Consider the following 19,120-nt stretch of genomic DNA (forward strand, 5'->3'; position numbering starts at 1 on the left):
CGCCCGACTCGCCGAGAGCCTTGGCTCTGGCGTGAAGCGGGGTGGCCGGTTCCCCGCCACTGGGAGGTGACCTCCCGTCGGTGAGGTAGGGATGGTGCTGCGCTAGATCTCCGAGGGAGAGCGGCGCTGCTCAGTTCTCTGTGAGGTCCGTGGAGAACATAGACCGAGGACAATGTAAATGCATTCCCGAGAGTGCAGAGCGAAACCCCCAAGAGTGAAATGTGATGTCTAGTCAGACAGACCCTGCGACACCCTACGATGTAGCCCCCCAATGTCTGTGAAGTGCTAAGCCCGAACCAGTGCCACACACCCCAAGCTAGAACAGTACAGAAGAGAGAGCGCAGACCAGCTCGTCCCACTCGGTGACCGACCCAGCTCCACCGCAACCTGCAAGACGGGACCTCGGATGAGACCTCGGTGGAGACATCGGACGCCTGCCCGAGTGGACCCCTGGATCCAGGAGGAGGCAACCGGACCGACAACCGCAATCACCAGGAAAGGAGAGACAAAGTCGCCTCCCCGGACTCGTGCAGGTACAGGGAGTGTCACCTGGCGGAGGAATAACATGCTGGATGAGTGACATATGTATAAAATATGTAAAATCTAGTTGGCAACTACTGCCGTCTCGACCTCCAGTTACTGCTCACTCCTGCTCACGGCACGGTCGCGCAGCGGTGTCCCGTTATCTACCTACTCTGTCAGGAGCAGTAGTTGTCTTACAGCCAAGCAAAGTGACTTCCCCAAAGCCTTCCAGAAAATGGCAACTGATGCCAGAGCTGCAGCCCAGCTGTACTGGCTTCCGTGTCTGGGTCCACCGCGTGGCATCAACCCCGTAAATCACTCTGATCCTTCTCATCATGGAACACCTCCCATAGGTGAGGGGCCGCGGGGTCACAGAGGGGAGTGGACTTCATCTGTGCTCCTAGAGTAGGAAGTAAAACAAAGATAAAGTAGTTTTATAGTAAAAGACCACGATAGGTGCCATGCAAAAATACAAAGTCCTGCAGAGAGGGTCAAGGAGCCTTTAATGACGGCTGGAGAGATCTGGAAAGAAAGGCAGCATGGAGGCGGCATGGAGATGGACTCTGAAGGAGGCGGGGAGGGAGGGTTCACAGCAGAGCCCGAGGACACTCCTGAAGGCCAGGGAGAGCTGTATTCCAGGAAGAGGGAAGACTCTGGAGTTTATGGAGAAGCGGCAGAGACAACGGAGAAGGATCCGCAGATGGCAAGTGGGTGAATCTAAGTTTTCATCTAAGTTTTCTAAGTTTTCAGAATCTAAGTTAAGTTTTCAGAGTTTAAAAGTTTGAGGGAAATAAAGAAAAGCCTTTGCTTTATGACTGCTGAATATGAAGGAGTTGGTTGACAGATAATGTGATAAAGGCAGAATCTATAGAATCTGTCAACTGCTGAAATTGGTTAATTGGGGGTAGAAAGAAGTAACAGGCTTTCAGTTTGTAGATAGTTCTAAGAAATAGAAAAAGGACAGTTGTAAGAGGAAGGGAAGGAGCTAATCTGTGAGAAAATGGTAGTTTAGATTTGGACATTTTAAGTTTAAATGGTTTTCAAGGCAGCCACGTAGATGTGAGAAGTCAGAAATAAAGGTTTTGAAGTTTAGGAGAGAGGATTAAGTGAGAAAATAGATGGGAAAGTATCAGCCCCCAGTGGGCTCGTTGTGACAGGGAAGGGCAGACTCTTGGAAAATACCATCTTCTGAGTCTTGCTAAAGTGTGATTGTGACTGCACCAGGAGATTTGTTAGAAATGCTGATCTCAGACCCTAACTCAGGCCTGCTGCATCCGCACTGTTATGATTTATATCCAGATGCCCCCCAAAGCCTCATGTGCTCATAAGTGGGGCTTTTCGTGGGTGGCTGGATTACAGTGCGTGATGCTGGGATTAAGGGTGTCTGACATCTGGATTAGTCTGCTGATTGGATTCGCACTGTTCTGGGTGTGGCCGAATGAGTGTACTGAAGACAGAAGCTCACCTTGGGAATGAGTGGCACCAACCAATAGGCTTAGAACCTGGATGGAATAAAAAGGCACCGAAAGAAGGAAGGCTGCTATTTGCTGCTTCTTGCCTCCGCCGTTTCTCTTCTGCCACATCCTTCTGCCATGTGGCTCTGCCTTGGAGCCAGACAAGCATGGGCTGAAACCTCTGCAAACTGTGAACTAAATTAAACCTTTCCTCTTTTAACTTGGGCGTGTTGGGTATCGTGTCTCAAAAATGAGAAAAGTAACTATGGCGTGCATCTTCAATTTAACAAGAACTCCCAAGAAATTTGACCACAAATTTGAGAAGCTCTGGTCTTGATGAAAAAGGCCAGCAGGGAAGGGGGAGAAGAAATAAGAGGAAAACCAGGGTGATGCAAAATCATCAAAGCAGGGTAAATTGAAGTTTCACAAAAGCATGCCAGAAAGGAGTGGTCATCAATAATATCCAAAACCACAGAGGTTGAAAGAATGTTTTCATTTTGAAATTAAGTGGTAAGGTAATTATGACTGCATTATTCTAATTGAAAGCTCAGAAGGGTCTACAGCCTCCCTTTCTGCTAATATGGTCAGGTACACTCATTGCAAGAGAATGTGAACAAGAATTCCGTCTGCCCCTGCCAAGCCAGGGCCTTTACCTTGAGAGTGTGTGTGCCTCCTTCATTACTGTTTTAGTCACTGGGACAAAATATCCAACACCTGCAATTTAAAGTAGGAGAAGTTTCAACAGTGAACTACACAAGTATAAAAGTGGTCTCGTGATATTGTATGTTCACTAACATTATGGCTTAGTTTGTGTAAGGACACTTTATGATGTGTGTACATTGGCTGAATCACCTAATGGTGCATTTCTCAGAATGTACCCATCACTGAGCAACACAATACTATCTATCTATAGATTACTGAAGTGTGTGCACATACATATACACCTCACAAAGAATTACCACAGGTGTGATTGCATAGCCTTGGAGAGAATGATTTTGGTGCAAACCCGTCAAACAGTGAGGAGTTGAGTTACTGGAATTCAGATGTTCAGGGCCAACAGTTTAATATGGTAAGCTCTTGAAGATGTATTTCAACAGGTCCTTTAAGTTTTATGTTACTAGTGTGAGATTTCTAAGTGCTCCTGACTCCTCAAATTACAGATGGTGACTGCTTTCTTTCACAGGAAATGTCCATCTGTTTGTATTATAAATCCAACATATGCCAGGCTACAGTTTGACTGACCATTAAAATTTGTTATAGATTATTCTATTTTATCTCGATTGCATAGCTCAAATAGATATGTCTGCAGTGATGCATATCAATAGAGCTCCTGTAGCTTAGACAATGATGTATCATGTTACACAGCATGAAAATTCTGGAGTCAAGACTACCCAGGGTGCAGTCTTAGCACTCAGCCCATGTTTATGGTGAGAATAACAGATATACTCTGTATAGTACATACAGTCATTTAAAAGACTGCCTTTAAATTAGGTATAATTTTTCTGTTATCATGTGTTATGGCTTATATTTCTCTGGACAGTAACTGTATTTGTATCTAATTTTAATTAAATTACCTATAGCTATACTTGATTTTTCCGTGATTTCTGCAAAGACAGACATACACAATCTTCCTTTCTTCTTAGAAAATGTTCATTATATCCATACATGTGAGGGCCTAATGGTAACAAGACTTCATTTAAATGGTGCATTGAACACAGGTTTTTCTCTGCTTATTCAAGATAACGTTAAAATGACAGAGATGGAATAAAAAAGATATAAATTTATAAAAACAAGAGTCCTGCTGAAGAAGGATGTCATAAAAATAATGTAGAAAACAAATAAATGAAGAAATTTAAAAATTTTTTAAAGAGATAAGATGGATGAGTGTAACTGACTTATTAAAACTGAGAAAGTTAATGTCTACACTTTGCTTAGGAGGCAGAGCCAACCTGAAAGGGAACCCACTGAGCATCAGGAAAGTCTCTGAAAATGGAGCCGCCATGTCTCTGAAAATAGAAGTAGGGTGAGGCTGAAGATGGTAATCTGTTGTGAAAGTTTTTTTTAAGAGAAATGAGATTCTTCCCCCTCTGTATCTTGTGCTTCATTCCATGCTGCCCAACCGAAAGATAGATGGTTTACTTCACAGAGAGGCTGCCCCAGAGATCCTCTGCATACCAGGCAGAGCAGAGAACAGGGATGGACTACTACACAGAGAAGCAGAATTTAGCAACATTGTGCATACTGAATTATGAGACAGACTTCATCAGCTTCATTCCCAAATTCAGATTTTAGAGGAGACTGGGATATTTCTCAGGGGAGATTGAGCTGGTCCAAGAGAAGAGGTCTGCAAATACTGAGATTTTGAGTCTTACAAGGAAGAATGGGTCTTGTTTGTCTTTTAAGAGTGAGGCCCAACAGTTGACAAACCCTTCCCTGCTCACACTAATATGGGCTCTAATCTACTTTTTAATAACCTTTTTTTTTTTTTGCAATAGAGTCTTGCTCTGTTGCCCAGACTGGCAACAATCTTCCCAAGGCTGTCTCAGTCTGCCGAATAGCACCTCATTCTTTAATGTGAATGAATAGTTGAGGTTCTCCATTCATATGAAGAAACTCCTTCTCATAAAAGACCAGCATAAAGTGACAAAAAGAAAAACAGGAAAGAGGAACCAGAAAGAAAATAAAACAATGAACCAATAGGTGGAGCCAGAAAAGATGTTTTTAAAAACTCTCAAAAATTTTAACTTCCATCTGTTTTTCTTGGGAAATTACTGAAGGGAGTTACTCCACCCAAATAAAGGCATAAATCAAGAAATACAAAAATATGGGCTCTGATGAGAAGAATACCAAGAAAGGAGGAAGAGAATTCTGTAGCTAAGGTGAAGAGAGATTCCAGGATGACAGCTGTATAGAAAGCCTGGAGAGCTACCATCCATCCTGACACAGAGGACAGAGGCTCCAGAGGGGGCATCTGCAAGAAAACACATGGGAAGTGATGGATTATCTAATGTGCTTGAACTTTATGAACACAATTTCACAGCTGCAGTGGGACATACAAAGATGAAATGCTGGTAGATATACGGAAAGCTAGACAATCTCAGAAAGAAGGAAGTATAAACTCCAAGGAAAACAAAATATTGCCAGTAGACTGATTGCTTAAGAATACTTGATGAGGGCTGGGGATTTAGCTCAGTGGTTCTACCACCTGCCTCGCAAGCCCAAGGACCTCAGCGATCCCTGGTACAAAAAAAGAATGCTTGATGTTCCTCCCTGGATAAGAAATATACTTCACTGCCCCTTTGATGTCAGATTTGCATCGTGAATTATGCTGGTGAATGAAATCAAGGAAAATGGGTATTGTCACTTGCTGGCAAAGCTTTAAAAGCCAGCTCATGCTTCCGTCCCTGACCCTGCCACAGATCAGCATTATGCAAACAGGGGCTATGGTGGCTGAGTCCTGAGTAAAAATGACACAGAGCAGGACTGTGGCTGCCCGACTGCTGGACATATGGATGAAGGAGGAAACTTTTATTGCTGTTAGCCAATACCCCAAGAAAGGAGGTGTGGGGTTTCTGTGGTCATTTATTAATATGGCTTGATTAAATTCTCCTGATACAACATGAAATACTGTGGACTATTTACTTCATAGTCATTAAAATATATAAATAGGGTATGGGTTTAGCTTAGTGACAGAACATTTACCCATCATGCATGAGGTCCTAAGCTAAATCCTCAGTACCAAAAAATAATTATTGAAAATTTAAATTTAAAAAACCAAAATATAAAAAATATGATTTAACTCAAACCATGTACATAATCACTAATTATATTTATCTTGAAAAAGGAAAATGAACAATGAGAAGAGGGGAAAGTTGAATTATTGTTCTAAATTTAGCCAATTTAGTAGACTGTTAATGCCATATTAAATTTTTAAATAGAGTCAGGCATGATGGTGCACACTTATAATCCCAACGCATAGGTTAGTGAGGCAGGAGTATCTCCGTGAGTTTGAGGCTAGCCTGAACTACAGAGTAAAATTCCATCTCAAAAAACAAACAAACAAACAAAAAGATTGTAAGTAGAACTCCTTCCTGGTTAGTACTTTGGAAGTACCCATTTAAAGAAAATCAAGGTTGGTGAGGCAAGATGGCAGTTCAAATAGCCTAGTGTTGAACCTTAAGCTTCTAGAAAAAGAAAAGTGGGCCAAGGATTTAGCTCAGTGGTTCCGCTGCCTGCCTTGAAAGTGCCAGGTCCTGAGTTCAATCCCCAGTACAAAAAAAAAAAAAAAAAGCCACCTGCCTTGAAAAAGAAGAGTAAATTAAACCCAAAGCAGGTACAAAGGAAGATATTATGAAGATCCAAGCAGAAATTAATGCAATTGAGACTAAGAAAACAACACAAAGAATCAATGAATTGAAGATTGGTTCTTTAAAAGATTAAATAAAATAGACAAACCTTAGTGCATCTTATCAGAAAAGAGAAAACTCAAACCCTTGAAATTAGGAATAAAAAGGATGAAATAACAATGTATCCTGCAGAAATCCAGAAGATAATCAATACCTACTTTGAAGACCTGTACTCTAATAAGATGGAAAACTCTGAATAAATGGATAGTTTCCTAGATGCATATGAATTAACAAAGCTGAACCAAGAAGATATAAAATTTTGAAATAACCCAATATCAGTCAATGAAATTGAAGAAGTCATTTTAAAACTACCAACAAAGAAAAGCCCAGGTCCTGAGAAAGTCTCTACTGAATTCTACAAGAACTTTAGAAAATACTAATAGCAGTTACTCCTCAAATTCTTGCATTACCCTGATACCAAAACCAGAGAAAGGTCCAACCAATAAAGAAAACTACAGGCCACTCTCCCTATTGAACACAGATGCAAAAATCCTCAATAAGATACTGACAAACAATCTGTGAATTTTTTTCAGTTAAATGTGTTTCCTGTCAGCCATAAAGAGCGAGAGAATAGATTCATTCATAGGAAAATGGATACATATTGAAGATATACTCCTAAGTGAAATAAATAAGTCCCACATGTGTAAATACCAAATAGTTTCCCTGGTGTGAATATTCTGCAACAATGCATAAGATTCTAATAAGATTACTGACATTTAGAAATGGGAGGAAAGGAGCTAAAGGTGTAGGGAAGGTGTGATACGTAGGGGAAGAACAAAAAGGGAAAAGAAAAAAATGTGAGAGAATGAAAAGATGAAAATAAAGTGTTTGTAGATGGGGAGGGGAGGAGGGGGTGAAGGGAGGGCAGAGGTAAGGGGAAAAAAATGAGAATCAAGACTTGCCATGTAAAGGTACATGATCCCAACAATGAATGTAACTGTACTGTATCCCTAAATGTACCAATAAACTCAATAAAAAAAAAAAAAATCTGAAAAAAAAAAAATGTGTTTCCTGTATGCAGTATATTGTTTTTTTGATCCATCCTGTCACTCTCTTTCTTTTGATTGCTGAGTTCAGCCCATTTACATTGATGGTTATAGTGAAATGTATTGGCTTATTGTTGTCGTTTTTTCCTGCGGTTGGTTTCCTAACTTTCCCCTCTGTTCAATTACTTGCCACGATGCCTGGTGGCGTCTTTCCATTGGTGCTCTTGGAGTTGTGATCCTCATGATCTTCTTCTACGATATTCCTCAGGGTATTTGTAGAGCTGGTTTAGTGGTCATGAATGTCTTCAGTTCTTGGTCATAGAACGATCTTATTTCTCCATCGAATTTGAAAGATGTTTTTTGTTTGTTTTTTGCAGGATACATCAATCTGGGTTGGAGACTGTTTTCTTTCAGAACCGGAAATACTTCACTCCAAGCTGGCAAGAAATAGGGTAAGGAGAAAGTGGAACTCACTGCTTTTTCTCAGAGTGATGGAAGTGTTGTGAAATTAGTATTATTGCACCACATAGTAAATATAGTAAAAACTAAATTGTGTACCCAAAGATGGTAAATTTTATGTAGATTGTTGTTAAAGTTTTTTAATGAAATAAACTAAGCTTAGAATAAATCCTAAGCAACAGTGCAGATTCAAGAAGTAGAGAAAGTATGCAAAGGAATAAAATGGCTCAGCAACATTAATCAGTGCCCTTCCCACCAAATTAGTTGGATGTGATTCATGATCAGATACAATTTCTGATACGTGTCCCTTTTGAGTAGGCACTCAGTACGTCAAATGAAAAGCTGTTTTGTTTATTAGTGAATTCATATCTAGTTTTTTATGGCTTTGTGTATGTGAAAGCTCAGAAACATAGTTCCATCTAAAAAGCACCATTAATATTATATTATCTTATGCAGTACAGCTTTATCTTTACAATAGCACATATTGTTAGAGCAGAGGAGCTCATTGTGGTAGCAAGTGGTACAGCTCAGAGGCACGGCTGAGCTTTACAGCCCAGTGTGGCGGCTCAGGAACACAATTTTGTAATCTGAAGACTCAAAAATCCAATGGTCAGTTGAAGAGGTGGAAAAAAACCCTTTATTAAGTCTGCGAGACTGGCGGACTCAGCGGAGTCTGAGCTGTCTTCCAGAAATGAGAGCCTCCTTATATAGGACCTACAGGGCAGACGAGCATGCTCACTGAAGCAGGGGGCAGAGTTCCAGAATATTCCTTAGGGGGGTGGAGCTTAACAGAACCTTCTTATAAGAGGGTAGAGCTTAACAGAACATTCCTGAAGGGTCACAGAGTTCAAACAGTCAGAAAAACTATTTTGATATGTTGGGCAGGAGCCCAGTAGCACAAACTGTTACATTTGCAAAACAAAACATTCTGTGGGGGGAAAAAAATAGAGGCAAGGCAAGGAGGGTCTTATTATATAGCATTTATCAATATTACTAGAATGCAAGTTCCTTGAGGTATAGGGCTATTAGTTCCCAGCTCTATTCACAAAAATTTTATGTAGATTGTCCATAGAAAGTATAAAGCAGGAAAATGACTATTTAAAAATCTATAGCGCCAGGCATGGTGGTGAACACCTGTAATCCTAGCACTTGGGAGGCTGAGTCAGGAAGATTGCTGTGAGTTCAGGACCAGCCTGGGCTATACAGTGAGTTCCAGGGCAGTTTGAACTACGTAGTGAGACCCTGTCTCAAAAAATTTTTTTAATTAAGTAAAATAAAAAATAAAAATCTATAAAAATTTTCCATCTGTCTATAGATACCATTTTGTAATTTTTTTCAGAAAGTAACTAGCTACCAGCTCAGCTTTTAGTTACTATTCTCCCTTTTCTTTTCCTCCCTCTTTTTTTTGAAGGATCTATGTTGCCCAGGCTCAAACTCACGTGCTCAGGTGAGCCTCCTACCTTAGCCTCTCAAGTAGCTGAGACTACAAGCACATGCCACTGTGTCGAGCTGAGATACTGGACGTTCTACTGAACTTTCTGAAGAGAACTTCAGTACTGCTCCGGGTTAACTTTTTCAGCAAAAGTGTACGCATTCTTCCTTTCTGGTTTATTTGTTCACAATCCACTAGAATACTCCTGATGGTAAGTTCTATCACCCTGGAATTCCTGGCCTTCTCTTCAATTACTTGGCTTCTCAGGTTATGGGTCCTTTGATCTATGTGAATAGAGATCCTTTTTTCTCCGGTACTGGGGCTTGAACCGAGGACCTTCACAGTGGGCTACATCCTGAGTCCTTTTTTTAATTTTTTAATTTGAGACAGGGCCTCCTACGTCACTAGGTTGCCCTGGCTGGGTTTGAATTTGTGATTCTTCTGCTGCAGCCTCCCAGAGTATTGGGATTTAGCAACACATGCCATCACGCTCAGCTCAGAATACAGTATTTCTTCATATTGACAGATATTTGCAAATCAAGGGGAATATGTATGAAGTCACCACGGTGATGTCAATGTTTTAATTGAGTTTATTGGTACATTTTAGGTGTACAGTTACATTCATTACTGGGATCTTGTACCTTTACGTGACAGGTCTTGGTTCTCATTTTTTCCCCTTGTCCCCGCCCTCCCTTCACCCCTTCCTCCCTCCCCATTTACAAACACTTTATTTCCAGTTTTTCATTTTCTCATATTTTTCTCTTTTCCCTTATTCCCTTTCCCCTACACCTTTAGCCCTTTTCTTCCCATTTCACAAGGTAACATACAGAAATTCTGGCATACAGTAGCTAAGAGTATCAAATGCTAACTGAAGACTGGCCGCTGTTAATCTGATCGTGTCCCCCAAATTAATGTGCTCATCCATCATTTTCTTGCTGGGGAGGGAGGGAGTGGTGGCAGCAGGGTTTTAGATATCTTTGTGATTACCGGATGAAAACATTGCTCAGTTTTTTAAAAATTCATTTTCTAGCTGCAGTTCAGTAATTTACAAATGGAACTATTACTAAAGAAGTAACAAATAGCCAAGGACTGGTGGTCAGAAACCCCAATAAAAACATATTCTTTTATTCATAGTCATAAAGTAAATGTATGCCTATAAAAGTAGATTCCACAAGTTTTTAAAATATTTTCAAGCAGAATATACATGAAACTTACTAGAGAATACTATAATTTCTCTGAGAATCAATTTGCTTAGAAAATGTTTTATGATATACATAAAAAAAGCAACCACACGTGCCAGGTCATCTCATTTTTGGAGCCAATTCTATGGAAAACCTAAGTTATAATTTTATATATGATGCTTCAGTTTTAAGTGTTTCCATGTACTTACTGATAAATGAACACACTATTTGCAATATTACAACTTATAATAGTGGTTTCCTTCTCAATTAATTTATTAAATAATTAAGTTGCATTTAAAATATTTTGCTTTTAAATGCAAAGGAGCAATTCATAAATAGCTTTTTCTCTTGTAAAGAAAATGCTGTCTGGTGGCTTAGAAAATGCCATATACTCTATGACTTAGTATTAATATGCTAATTTCTAATGTACATTATCCAAAATGCTCTAGTGATGAGATTACAATGTCTTCCAATCCCAGTTTAGCACAGCTGGTGATACCTGGAGTTAGCCATGAAAGTATCTGGTGAAATACGTGGGCTCAGGCCTGGGCCAGGATGGAGCAACCCAGGTGCTGCCCAGTCCATTTCAAAAAGAGATTGCCCCTCACTAGAAGAACATTTTGCCCTGTTTCTACTTTTCCCATCTACAGAACATAATCGTACTAGAAAATAAAACCTTGACAGATAGAATTCTTATAAATTATCAACATTACAAATCCGTCCGATTAAGATAACTCCTCATTCCTGTATGGTAGAATAATGAAATGCCACTTGCAGGCCACAGACAAAAATTAATATTAATTCAGCCTCCCAGTGCAGACTCATAGCTGCTGATTTGTAATCATGAATGGAAATCTTTTATCTACAGGTTTCTCCATAGAAAAATTTAGCAAGATTTTAGCAGAGAGCAAAATGATCAAATTAGCATTATATTCTTTTATAAAGATGAATCCTGATAATTTTCCCTACAATCAAATGTTTGTTTCGATATGCCATTCATGGTTCTTCATTGGTAAAATCACTTACATCTTTTTGTTTGTTTGTTTTTACTTTTTGCTTTTTGTTTTCTGAGACAGGGTCTCACTACATAGTTGAGACTGACCTGGAGCACACTGTGTAGCCCAGGCTGGTCTCGAACTCACAGCGATCCTCCTGCCTCAGCCTCCCGAGTGCTGGGATTACAGGCAAGTGCCACCATGCGTGGCAGAATCACTCAAATCTTAACTTTTTATGTTTATGTTAGGCTATTGGAATTTTTCCAAAACTTGTTTTTTGTAATTTTTTATTGAATGGATTTACAATTGCCATTCAAATTCTGCTAGGATGGCTTTTCATATAAGCCCAAATAATAATCATAAGAAAAGGAACCAGGATAAAAACTGAGGTGTTGTGCTGGGGATTTAGCTCAGCAGTACCACCTCCTGCCTCTTAAGCACAAGGACCCAAGTTTAATCTCCGGTACCAAAACAAAACAAAACAAAACCCTGAGATGTAGACTTCCAAATGACAAATCCAGTACTAAGAGCATTCTATAGGGTTAAAGATAGCCAAAGGTTGAAGTTAAATTTCAGTCCTTTGGCTGAAGAAAAAAAATGTATTCTTTCCAAATATTTTGAAAATTATTTGTTGGTCTACAGAATGTTTCAGAGAAACCTCTCTCTGTTCTCTCCCTGTGCCCCTAGTTGTCTGTATGAATCTTGGATCATTATGGACAAGGAAGGATAAATAGGCACAGACCTATAATTTGTTGTTGGTAATAGGGGGTAGGGGTCGAGGAAGTGATTTGTTTAAAAATAAGACTCCTTAGGCTAGGGGTGCAGCTTAGCGGTAGAGTTCTTGCTTTGATGATAAGGGCCTGGGTTCAATTCCCAGCACCACAAAAAGAAAAAAGAAAGAAAAGAAAAATAAGAATAAGATAACTCATATGAATAAATATTTGCTTCTTTGGACTTGAAATACTTTGTTATATACTTACTTTGTTTTATGTATACTGTAATAAACTTGAAAATATAATAGTTTAAAATAATTTCCTTTTAAACTTTACACAAGTATTCTCAAGTATACTTAAAAATCGTAGGTTTTAATAAAGATTTAACTTTCTACTCCTCACTGTTGTAAATAAACCATTCCTGCTCATCCTAACAAAATCTAGATTGCTCTATTTTTCTCTTAAATCAGGGATGATTCAACAGAACTGTATTATAATGAGCCAGTAGAACAGAAAACCTAAGTCTAATTAATTATTTTTGGGTTCAAATTATACTGCTACCATTTCAAATAGTGGTACTTTAGTTGACCGTGGTGAACTTTCCTAGAATAAAAAAATATATAGACAAGTGAGAATAATGTAGAATATCAAAAACATCCCTGAAACATCGAGGTTTTCTGACTTGTTCTCATTCCCACCATGATGGGTTCAACATGGAAGACCATCCTAACCACCACACAGCACCCCAGTGCCTGGGTCCCTGTATGCAGTACATCCCAGGAGCAAGACATATAAGCAGTGAGACCTGGTTAGGCAGTATGGAGCTCAGTGTTGGGAGAGAAGGAAACACAAGGAAACTTCTGAGAAGTCAGTCTGCCCTCCTACTTCAGCAGCAGTGACAATGATAAATGCTCCTTATTGAGGAGAGGCTTCCACTGCCTCGCTGTTGGAAAACTACTGCTCATTTAGGCTTAAAAATACTACACCCAAAGTATTTGAGGTGTTTATTTCAGAAAGACCTCATTCTTACCTTTATTCATTTTTTTTTTTTTTTAACCAAGGATCAAACTCGGGCCCTTGAGCTTGCGAGGCAGGTGTCGGAACCACTGAGCCAAATCCCTGGCCTTTTATTTTTAATTTTTGAAAATATAAAAGTTTCATCAGTCTTAGTGAAAGCAGCCCACCTGTATAACTTTAAGTGCAAAGTATCAATAACTCATGTTTTATATTCCAGTGAAGTTGAAAGAGGAGTTAGAACTTCAGATGCTACTGACCTCATGTTTCTATGGACCTAAGGAAATAACTGAAAGATCAAAGCATGTCACACTTGCTTTTAGTATCTCTGAGCATGTGCTGAACACAGAACCGAACCCCTGGTAAGGATTGGAGTCCTTTATAATTCATCCTAAGACTTAATTTAAGACATTGCCTTTTTCATGTAAGGCATCTGTTTTAAAACAGCATTCATACTTTCATGGCCTAAATTAATATAAACAAGGCAATGGCTATTGGTGATGTAGTTCACACAACTGGACATCGTATGTATTTTTGCTCATGCCCGAGTTCATGCAGAGGGTACACACACACACACACACACACACACAGACAAAAGAAAACAAGCAGTGTGGGCTGGGAGTACAGCTTAGTGATAGAGTGCTCCTCTAACATGCCGGAGGCCCTGGGTTCATTCCCCAGCCCTGAAAAAAGAAAAGAGAAAAGGACAGAAAGAAAACAAAGTCAAAACATACTTCTGTTACATCACTGGTCATTCGAGAGATGCAGATGAAAACAACACTGAGATTCCACTTCACCCCACAAAAAATGGCTGCTATCAAGAAATCACACAATAACAAATGTTGGCGGGGTTGTGGCGAGAAAGGAACCCTTCTCCATTGTTGGTGGGAGTGCAGACTGGTGCAACCACTATGGAAATCAATATGGAAATACCTCAAAGAGCTTGGACTGGAGGTTCCATTTGACCCAACCATCCCTCTGCTGGGTATCTTTCCAAGAGAACTAAAAGAATCATATCACAGAGAAGTATGTGCACCCATGTTTATAGCAGCACAGTTTGTAATAGCTAAATCTTGGAAACAGCCTATTTGCCCATCCGTTGGAAACTGGATAAAGAAGATGTGGTTTTTCTATAAAATGGAATATTACTCAGCCACAAAGAACGAGAAAATAGATTCATTCATAGGAAAATGGATACATATTGAAGATATACTCCTCAGTGAAATAAATAAGTCACACGTGTAAATACCGAATAGTTTCCCTGGTGTGAATAATCTGCAACAATGCATAAGATTCTAATAAGATTACTGACATTTAGAAATGGGAAGAAAGGAGCTAAAGGTGTAGGGAAGGTGGGATGGGTAGGGGAAGAGTAAAAAGGGAAAAGAAAAAAATGTGAGAGAAAAGATGAAAATAAAGTGTTTGCAGATGGGGAGGGGAGGAAGGGGTGAAGGAAGGGCAGAGGTAGGGGGAAAAAATGAGAATCAAGACTTGTCATGTAGAGGTACATGATCCCAACAATGAATGCAACTGTACTGTATCCCTAAAATGTACCAATAAACTCAATTAAAGCTGAAAAAAAACAAACATACTTCTGTCATTGTTCTCACCATCCATACTTACAGAATTCTCCCAATCCTGTTATTTGTAACGTGGGAATTATGGAAGAAAATACTATTTTACAGAGCCAGGTATTCTCTGTTAAATGCTGCTATAGGCAGAAAAGAAAAGAACATGATGAATAAAAAGAAAAGCCACAAACATTTTGTATACATATAAGAAAGCAAACACAAGAAAAGCATATAAAGAATAAAATATATTATTAGTATATTTTTAAACATAATTTTATTTGCCACAGAAAGTGGCTTAGGTTTTTATTTCCTTGGGTACTGATTAAACCAAAATGACCAGAAGTTCACTTCTAGAATATATTTTTCAGGATATTCTTATTTATTTACTTTTATAATACTAGGACCAAACCCAGGGAGGGCTCTCTACCACTGGGCTACATCCCAAGCCCTTTTTATTTGTTTATTAATTTTGGGTTTTTTTTTTTTGAGACAGGGTCTCACTATGTAGCTCAGGCTAGACTCGAACTTGTGAGGATCCTCCTGCCTCAGCCTCTCAAATGCTGGGACCACAGGCGTGCACCACCAACTCCAACTCTTTCTTATTTTGAGACAAGTTCTTGCTAAGTTGCCCAGGCTGGCCTCAAAATTGTGATTCTCCTGCCTCAGCTTCCTGAGTAGCTGAAATTACAGGTAAGTATAATTGTACCTGGCCAGGAGATATTCTTTATATGTGTTTGAATATATGCATAATATCTATCACAGCACATAAATATACATTTAATCAAAAGTGAGGTAAAAATCATACCTTTGACACTCAGCAGTCAGTTCACATTTGCATTATCAAATCACTGTTAGTTTGGTATAACTTTCCTTGCTTTGTTAGTAAGAAAATGGGTTTATATTTCCACAGCTAAAGCAAATACATACTCATTTCTTGGGCAAGGAAGATGCCAGTATTTGAATGCATTCTTGTGTAAATTATTTATAATTAAGACATAGCACATTTATCTTACAAGAAATTTCTGATTGTGATCCTTTTTTTGTTGCTTTGGTGCCAGAGATGGAACTCAGGTTCTTGCGCTTGCTTGCACAACAGGTGGCAGAACCACTGAGCTAACTCCCCGGCCTGACTGGGATCTGTTACAGCTTGTGTCTGGATGTCCCCCCAAAGCCTCATGTGGTAATAAGTAATAGGTTTTTCAGAGGTGGCTGAATCTAGGGTATGTAATGCTGAGATTAAGAATATGTTGCTAGGATAACAGTGTGTGGTTACTAAATTAGTCCACTGATTGGTTTGGCATAGTTCTGAGTGTGCAAAATGGGAAGGGCCTCACTGGGTGGGGGTAGCACCACCCAAAGAGTAGGTAGCCTAGAAGGGATAAAAGGGAAAGGGAGGTCGTTGCCTTCCTGCCTTCTGCCCACCATGAGCTGTTTTCCTCTGCGATGCTCCTCTGCCATGCTACCCTGCCTTAAAGCCAGCCAACTATGAACTGAAACCTCTGCAAACTGAGCCAAAATAAACCTTTCCACCTTCGAGTGTCAGGCATTTTGTCTCAAAAAAGGTAAGCAAGACAGGATCTTCATCGGTATTTTACTAATAAATGGATACTGTTATGTTTTGTTGAAGGCACTGGGCTTTTGCATATATATATATATTTTTTTTTTATTCCTTCTGTCATCCAAACCAAAGGCAGTTTCTCTCAGTAGGCCAATGTTATAAATTGTTCAGTTCCCAGATTAATTTCCCAGAAATCTATTTAAACCACAATTTTAAATAAAATTTAAATTTTAGTACCATGCTTAAGAGATAAACCATTCATCATTTTGAAATGTTTCTCTTTTCCTGTAAGAACTGGTTTTTCACAACAGGACAAGGAATGCTACTCCCTAGGGGCAACTAGAGAAAGGGACAACTCTCAAGTATGTGTGGGAGAACAAGGTGACAATTCGGTCTTAGGAGAGAGGGTCAGGTCAACAACAGCAGAGGAAAGTACAAAAGGAAAGCCCACAGCAGCATCAGATAAGAGGATTCAGGAAGAAGTGGGTGGCTCTCTTGGGTAGCCATCCGTAAGAGGGCAAGGTGGTTTTGTTGCTGCCCCCATTCAGTCAGTCTGAGAAGCTCAACCCTAGTTTAAAGAAAATTGCAAAATGAAAAGTAACAAAATAATATGCCAGGTCATTATGATGAAATACTGCCTGTGATAGAAAAATATAGTGAAAAAGAACCAATGGGAAATTGTTCCGTTCTTAATTCTGAACATTATATAATAAGACTTTGGCCAAAATAACTTTTAGGAAAAAATTTCATTTATATATTTGCAGCCCCAGAGTAGTTTCACCTGCCAGTATGAAAACCCGAGAAAGCAGATTATAGAGGAGAATCTCACACCGAAGCTCTTCAGATTATTAGCTAATGATCCTCCGGCTAGACTTCAAGCTTCACGTCATCGTGCACGTGACCAGGCACTGCACAGTCAGTACAGTCTTCTGAGAATGCTGGGGTGCATCAGTGTTATTCTGTCACTATTTCCCTGTTCCACCGAACTGTGTCTGTATCTCCCAGTTTTGGTAGCATAGTGAGACATGTTGAAAGTACAGGGCAGGGAAAGACGAAAACTTATATTGCATTATGTAAGCAAACCAATAACATAAAATTATAAATGTTTAAAAATTCTAAAAAAACATCAGGGACTAGGGTCAAGACCGACCATCCAACTTCTTTGGATCTAGAACTGCAAATCAACCTGAGACAATGAACCTGCCAAGATATCTTAGCCTAAGACTTCATCTCAGCACACAGACTTTCAGCTGTGCTAAAACATAGGCATATGTGGTTCTCCCTTTAGCCTAGTATTTAGCTGGACCTTTTAGAAAAGCAATATGCTAGTATATTAGAGAAACAGTAATATACTTAATGTATTATATTTTTATAATGTAAAATACTTTCTATATTATACAGTAATATACATCTGAAAGGTATTTTAATATATTAGTTTTGTTCTTCAAATATGCCTGAAAAATAAAAAACAAAACAAATATACTTTTAAAAATTTTACACGTATTTATAAGTGAAAATATTTAAATACTATCAAGTATTGGAAAATTTTTTTATTATGGAAATGTAAACTAAAATTCATAAAATATACTACAGAAGATATATATCTCTTACAAAATATGTAAAAAGATTCATTCAGTCCCTTCTTCCTTTATCCTGATGGAAGAGCTGGTAAGCATGAGCTTTGATTTTTTAACAAGTCAGAAAATGGAATCTTTTTACATTATCTATTAAATTAAAAGTTCTATTGTTTGTCTGTTGTCTACGTTTTCAAGTCACTTGGTTTTCTAGATCTATGACTGGGACTGGCCGTCACTGATCCAACCCCAACTCCTAGACTAGAACGTCGTAGCGACAGTTCCGAGGCAGAAATCTGGCGCAGTTCTTTGCGGCACAGTTTTACAGGTGTGACCCCGTGAAGCTGTCCCATGTCTCCTCCTGGCTGAATTTGGTACGATGGGCGACTGTGAGATTTTACGAGCTGATTTTCATCAATTTCTGTTTTATCTTCATTGCTTAACGAGTGTCCACTGGAGGGCGGTAAAGAGCTACAAACTGGAGGTAACTCTGAGACATCTTCCCAACCCTTCTGAGAATTCGGTTGTGTTCTTAAACTGCCAGAAGTGTGGGCTTCTCTCTCTCTTCCACCTAAGCTCATACTTTCAGTTCTGGATGCCCATTTTAATTCCTCGGAAAGCACAGGTGCCTCTTCTGAGTTTGGGACTTCATCTGTGGCATCATCATCTAAAAATAAGCCCAAAATTTAATATTCAGAGATTATTTTCTCAAAATCAGATATTTTAATCATAATATCCTAATGTAACAACATTACCATCACTCAATATACATGATATTTTTTGAGTTTTTTGTTAAACTGATGTGTTAATATGAACTGTTTCGCTTACAGGAATGTTCTATGTGAATAACTCAGAATTTTAATTCACAGAACAAAGTTGAGATTTGGGTACGAGGGATTTTGTTTGGTACTTCTAGGAATCACAGGAGCACTCTGGGTGTCTGTGGTACCTCTTCATGTCTGCCCTCTCCTTGGTTTGTTGCTGGTGAATTCCCAGTACTGGCCAACCGAGGAACACTGGCTCTGCCCTATTATCTCCAGATATACTTCAGGTCCTTGCCATGATATGTATGAAAATCTGCTCTGGCCTGGCCTTCCAACATGATAGTGGGTTCCTGCTATCAAATGTTCTTCAGAGGGGGCTGGGGATTTAGCTCAGTGCTCTGCCTCGCAAGTGCAAGGTCCTGAGTTCAATGCCCGGTATCTCATCTCATCTCTCTCTCTCTCTCTCTCTCTCTCTCTCTCTCTCTCTCTCT

The 19,120-nt window shown here is 39.3% G+C and overlaps 1 protein-coding gene and 1 long non-coding RNA gene across 6 annotated transcripts in view; one reads left to right on the forward strand and one right to left on the reverse strand.

Moving 5' to 3' along the window:
* Window positions 1-7,785: 7,785 nt before the first annotated feature.
* LOC104868233 lies at window positions 7,786-15,256 on the forward strand. Its single transcript, XR_781978.1, has 4 exons — window positions 7,786-7,820; window positions 9,239-9,470; window positions 13,383-13,524; window positions 15,227-15,256. It is a non-coding gene; the product is annotated as an uncharacterized LOC104868233 (long non-coding RNA).
* A 2,570-nt stretch (window positions 15,257-17,826) lies between these two features.
* Window positions 17,827-19,120, reverse strand: part of Kif27 (kinesin family member 27) — a 147,953-nt gene continuing 146,659 nt past the window's right edge. For all 5 annotated transcript variants that reach the window (XM_010632916.3, XM_010632920.3, XM_010632921.3 and 2 more), the window contains one exon: window positions 17,827-18,532. In XM_010632916.3, the coding sequence (XP_010631218.1) occupies window positions 18,051-18,532 (482 nt within the window). In that variant the 3' untranslated portion in view covers window positions 17,827-18,050. The remainder of the gene's footprint in view (window positions 18,533-19,120) is intronic.

Source organism: Fukomys damarensis, unplaced genomic scaffold (assembly GCF_012274545.1).
Source record: "Fukomys damarensis isolate Sample0158 unplaced genomic scaffold, DMR_v1.0_HiC HiC_scaffold_4, whole genome shotgun sequence".
Lineage (NCBI taxonomy): Eukaryota > Metazoa > Chordata > Mammalia > Rodentia > Bathyergidae > Fukomys > Fukomys damarensis.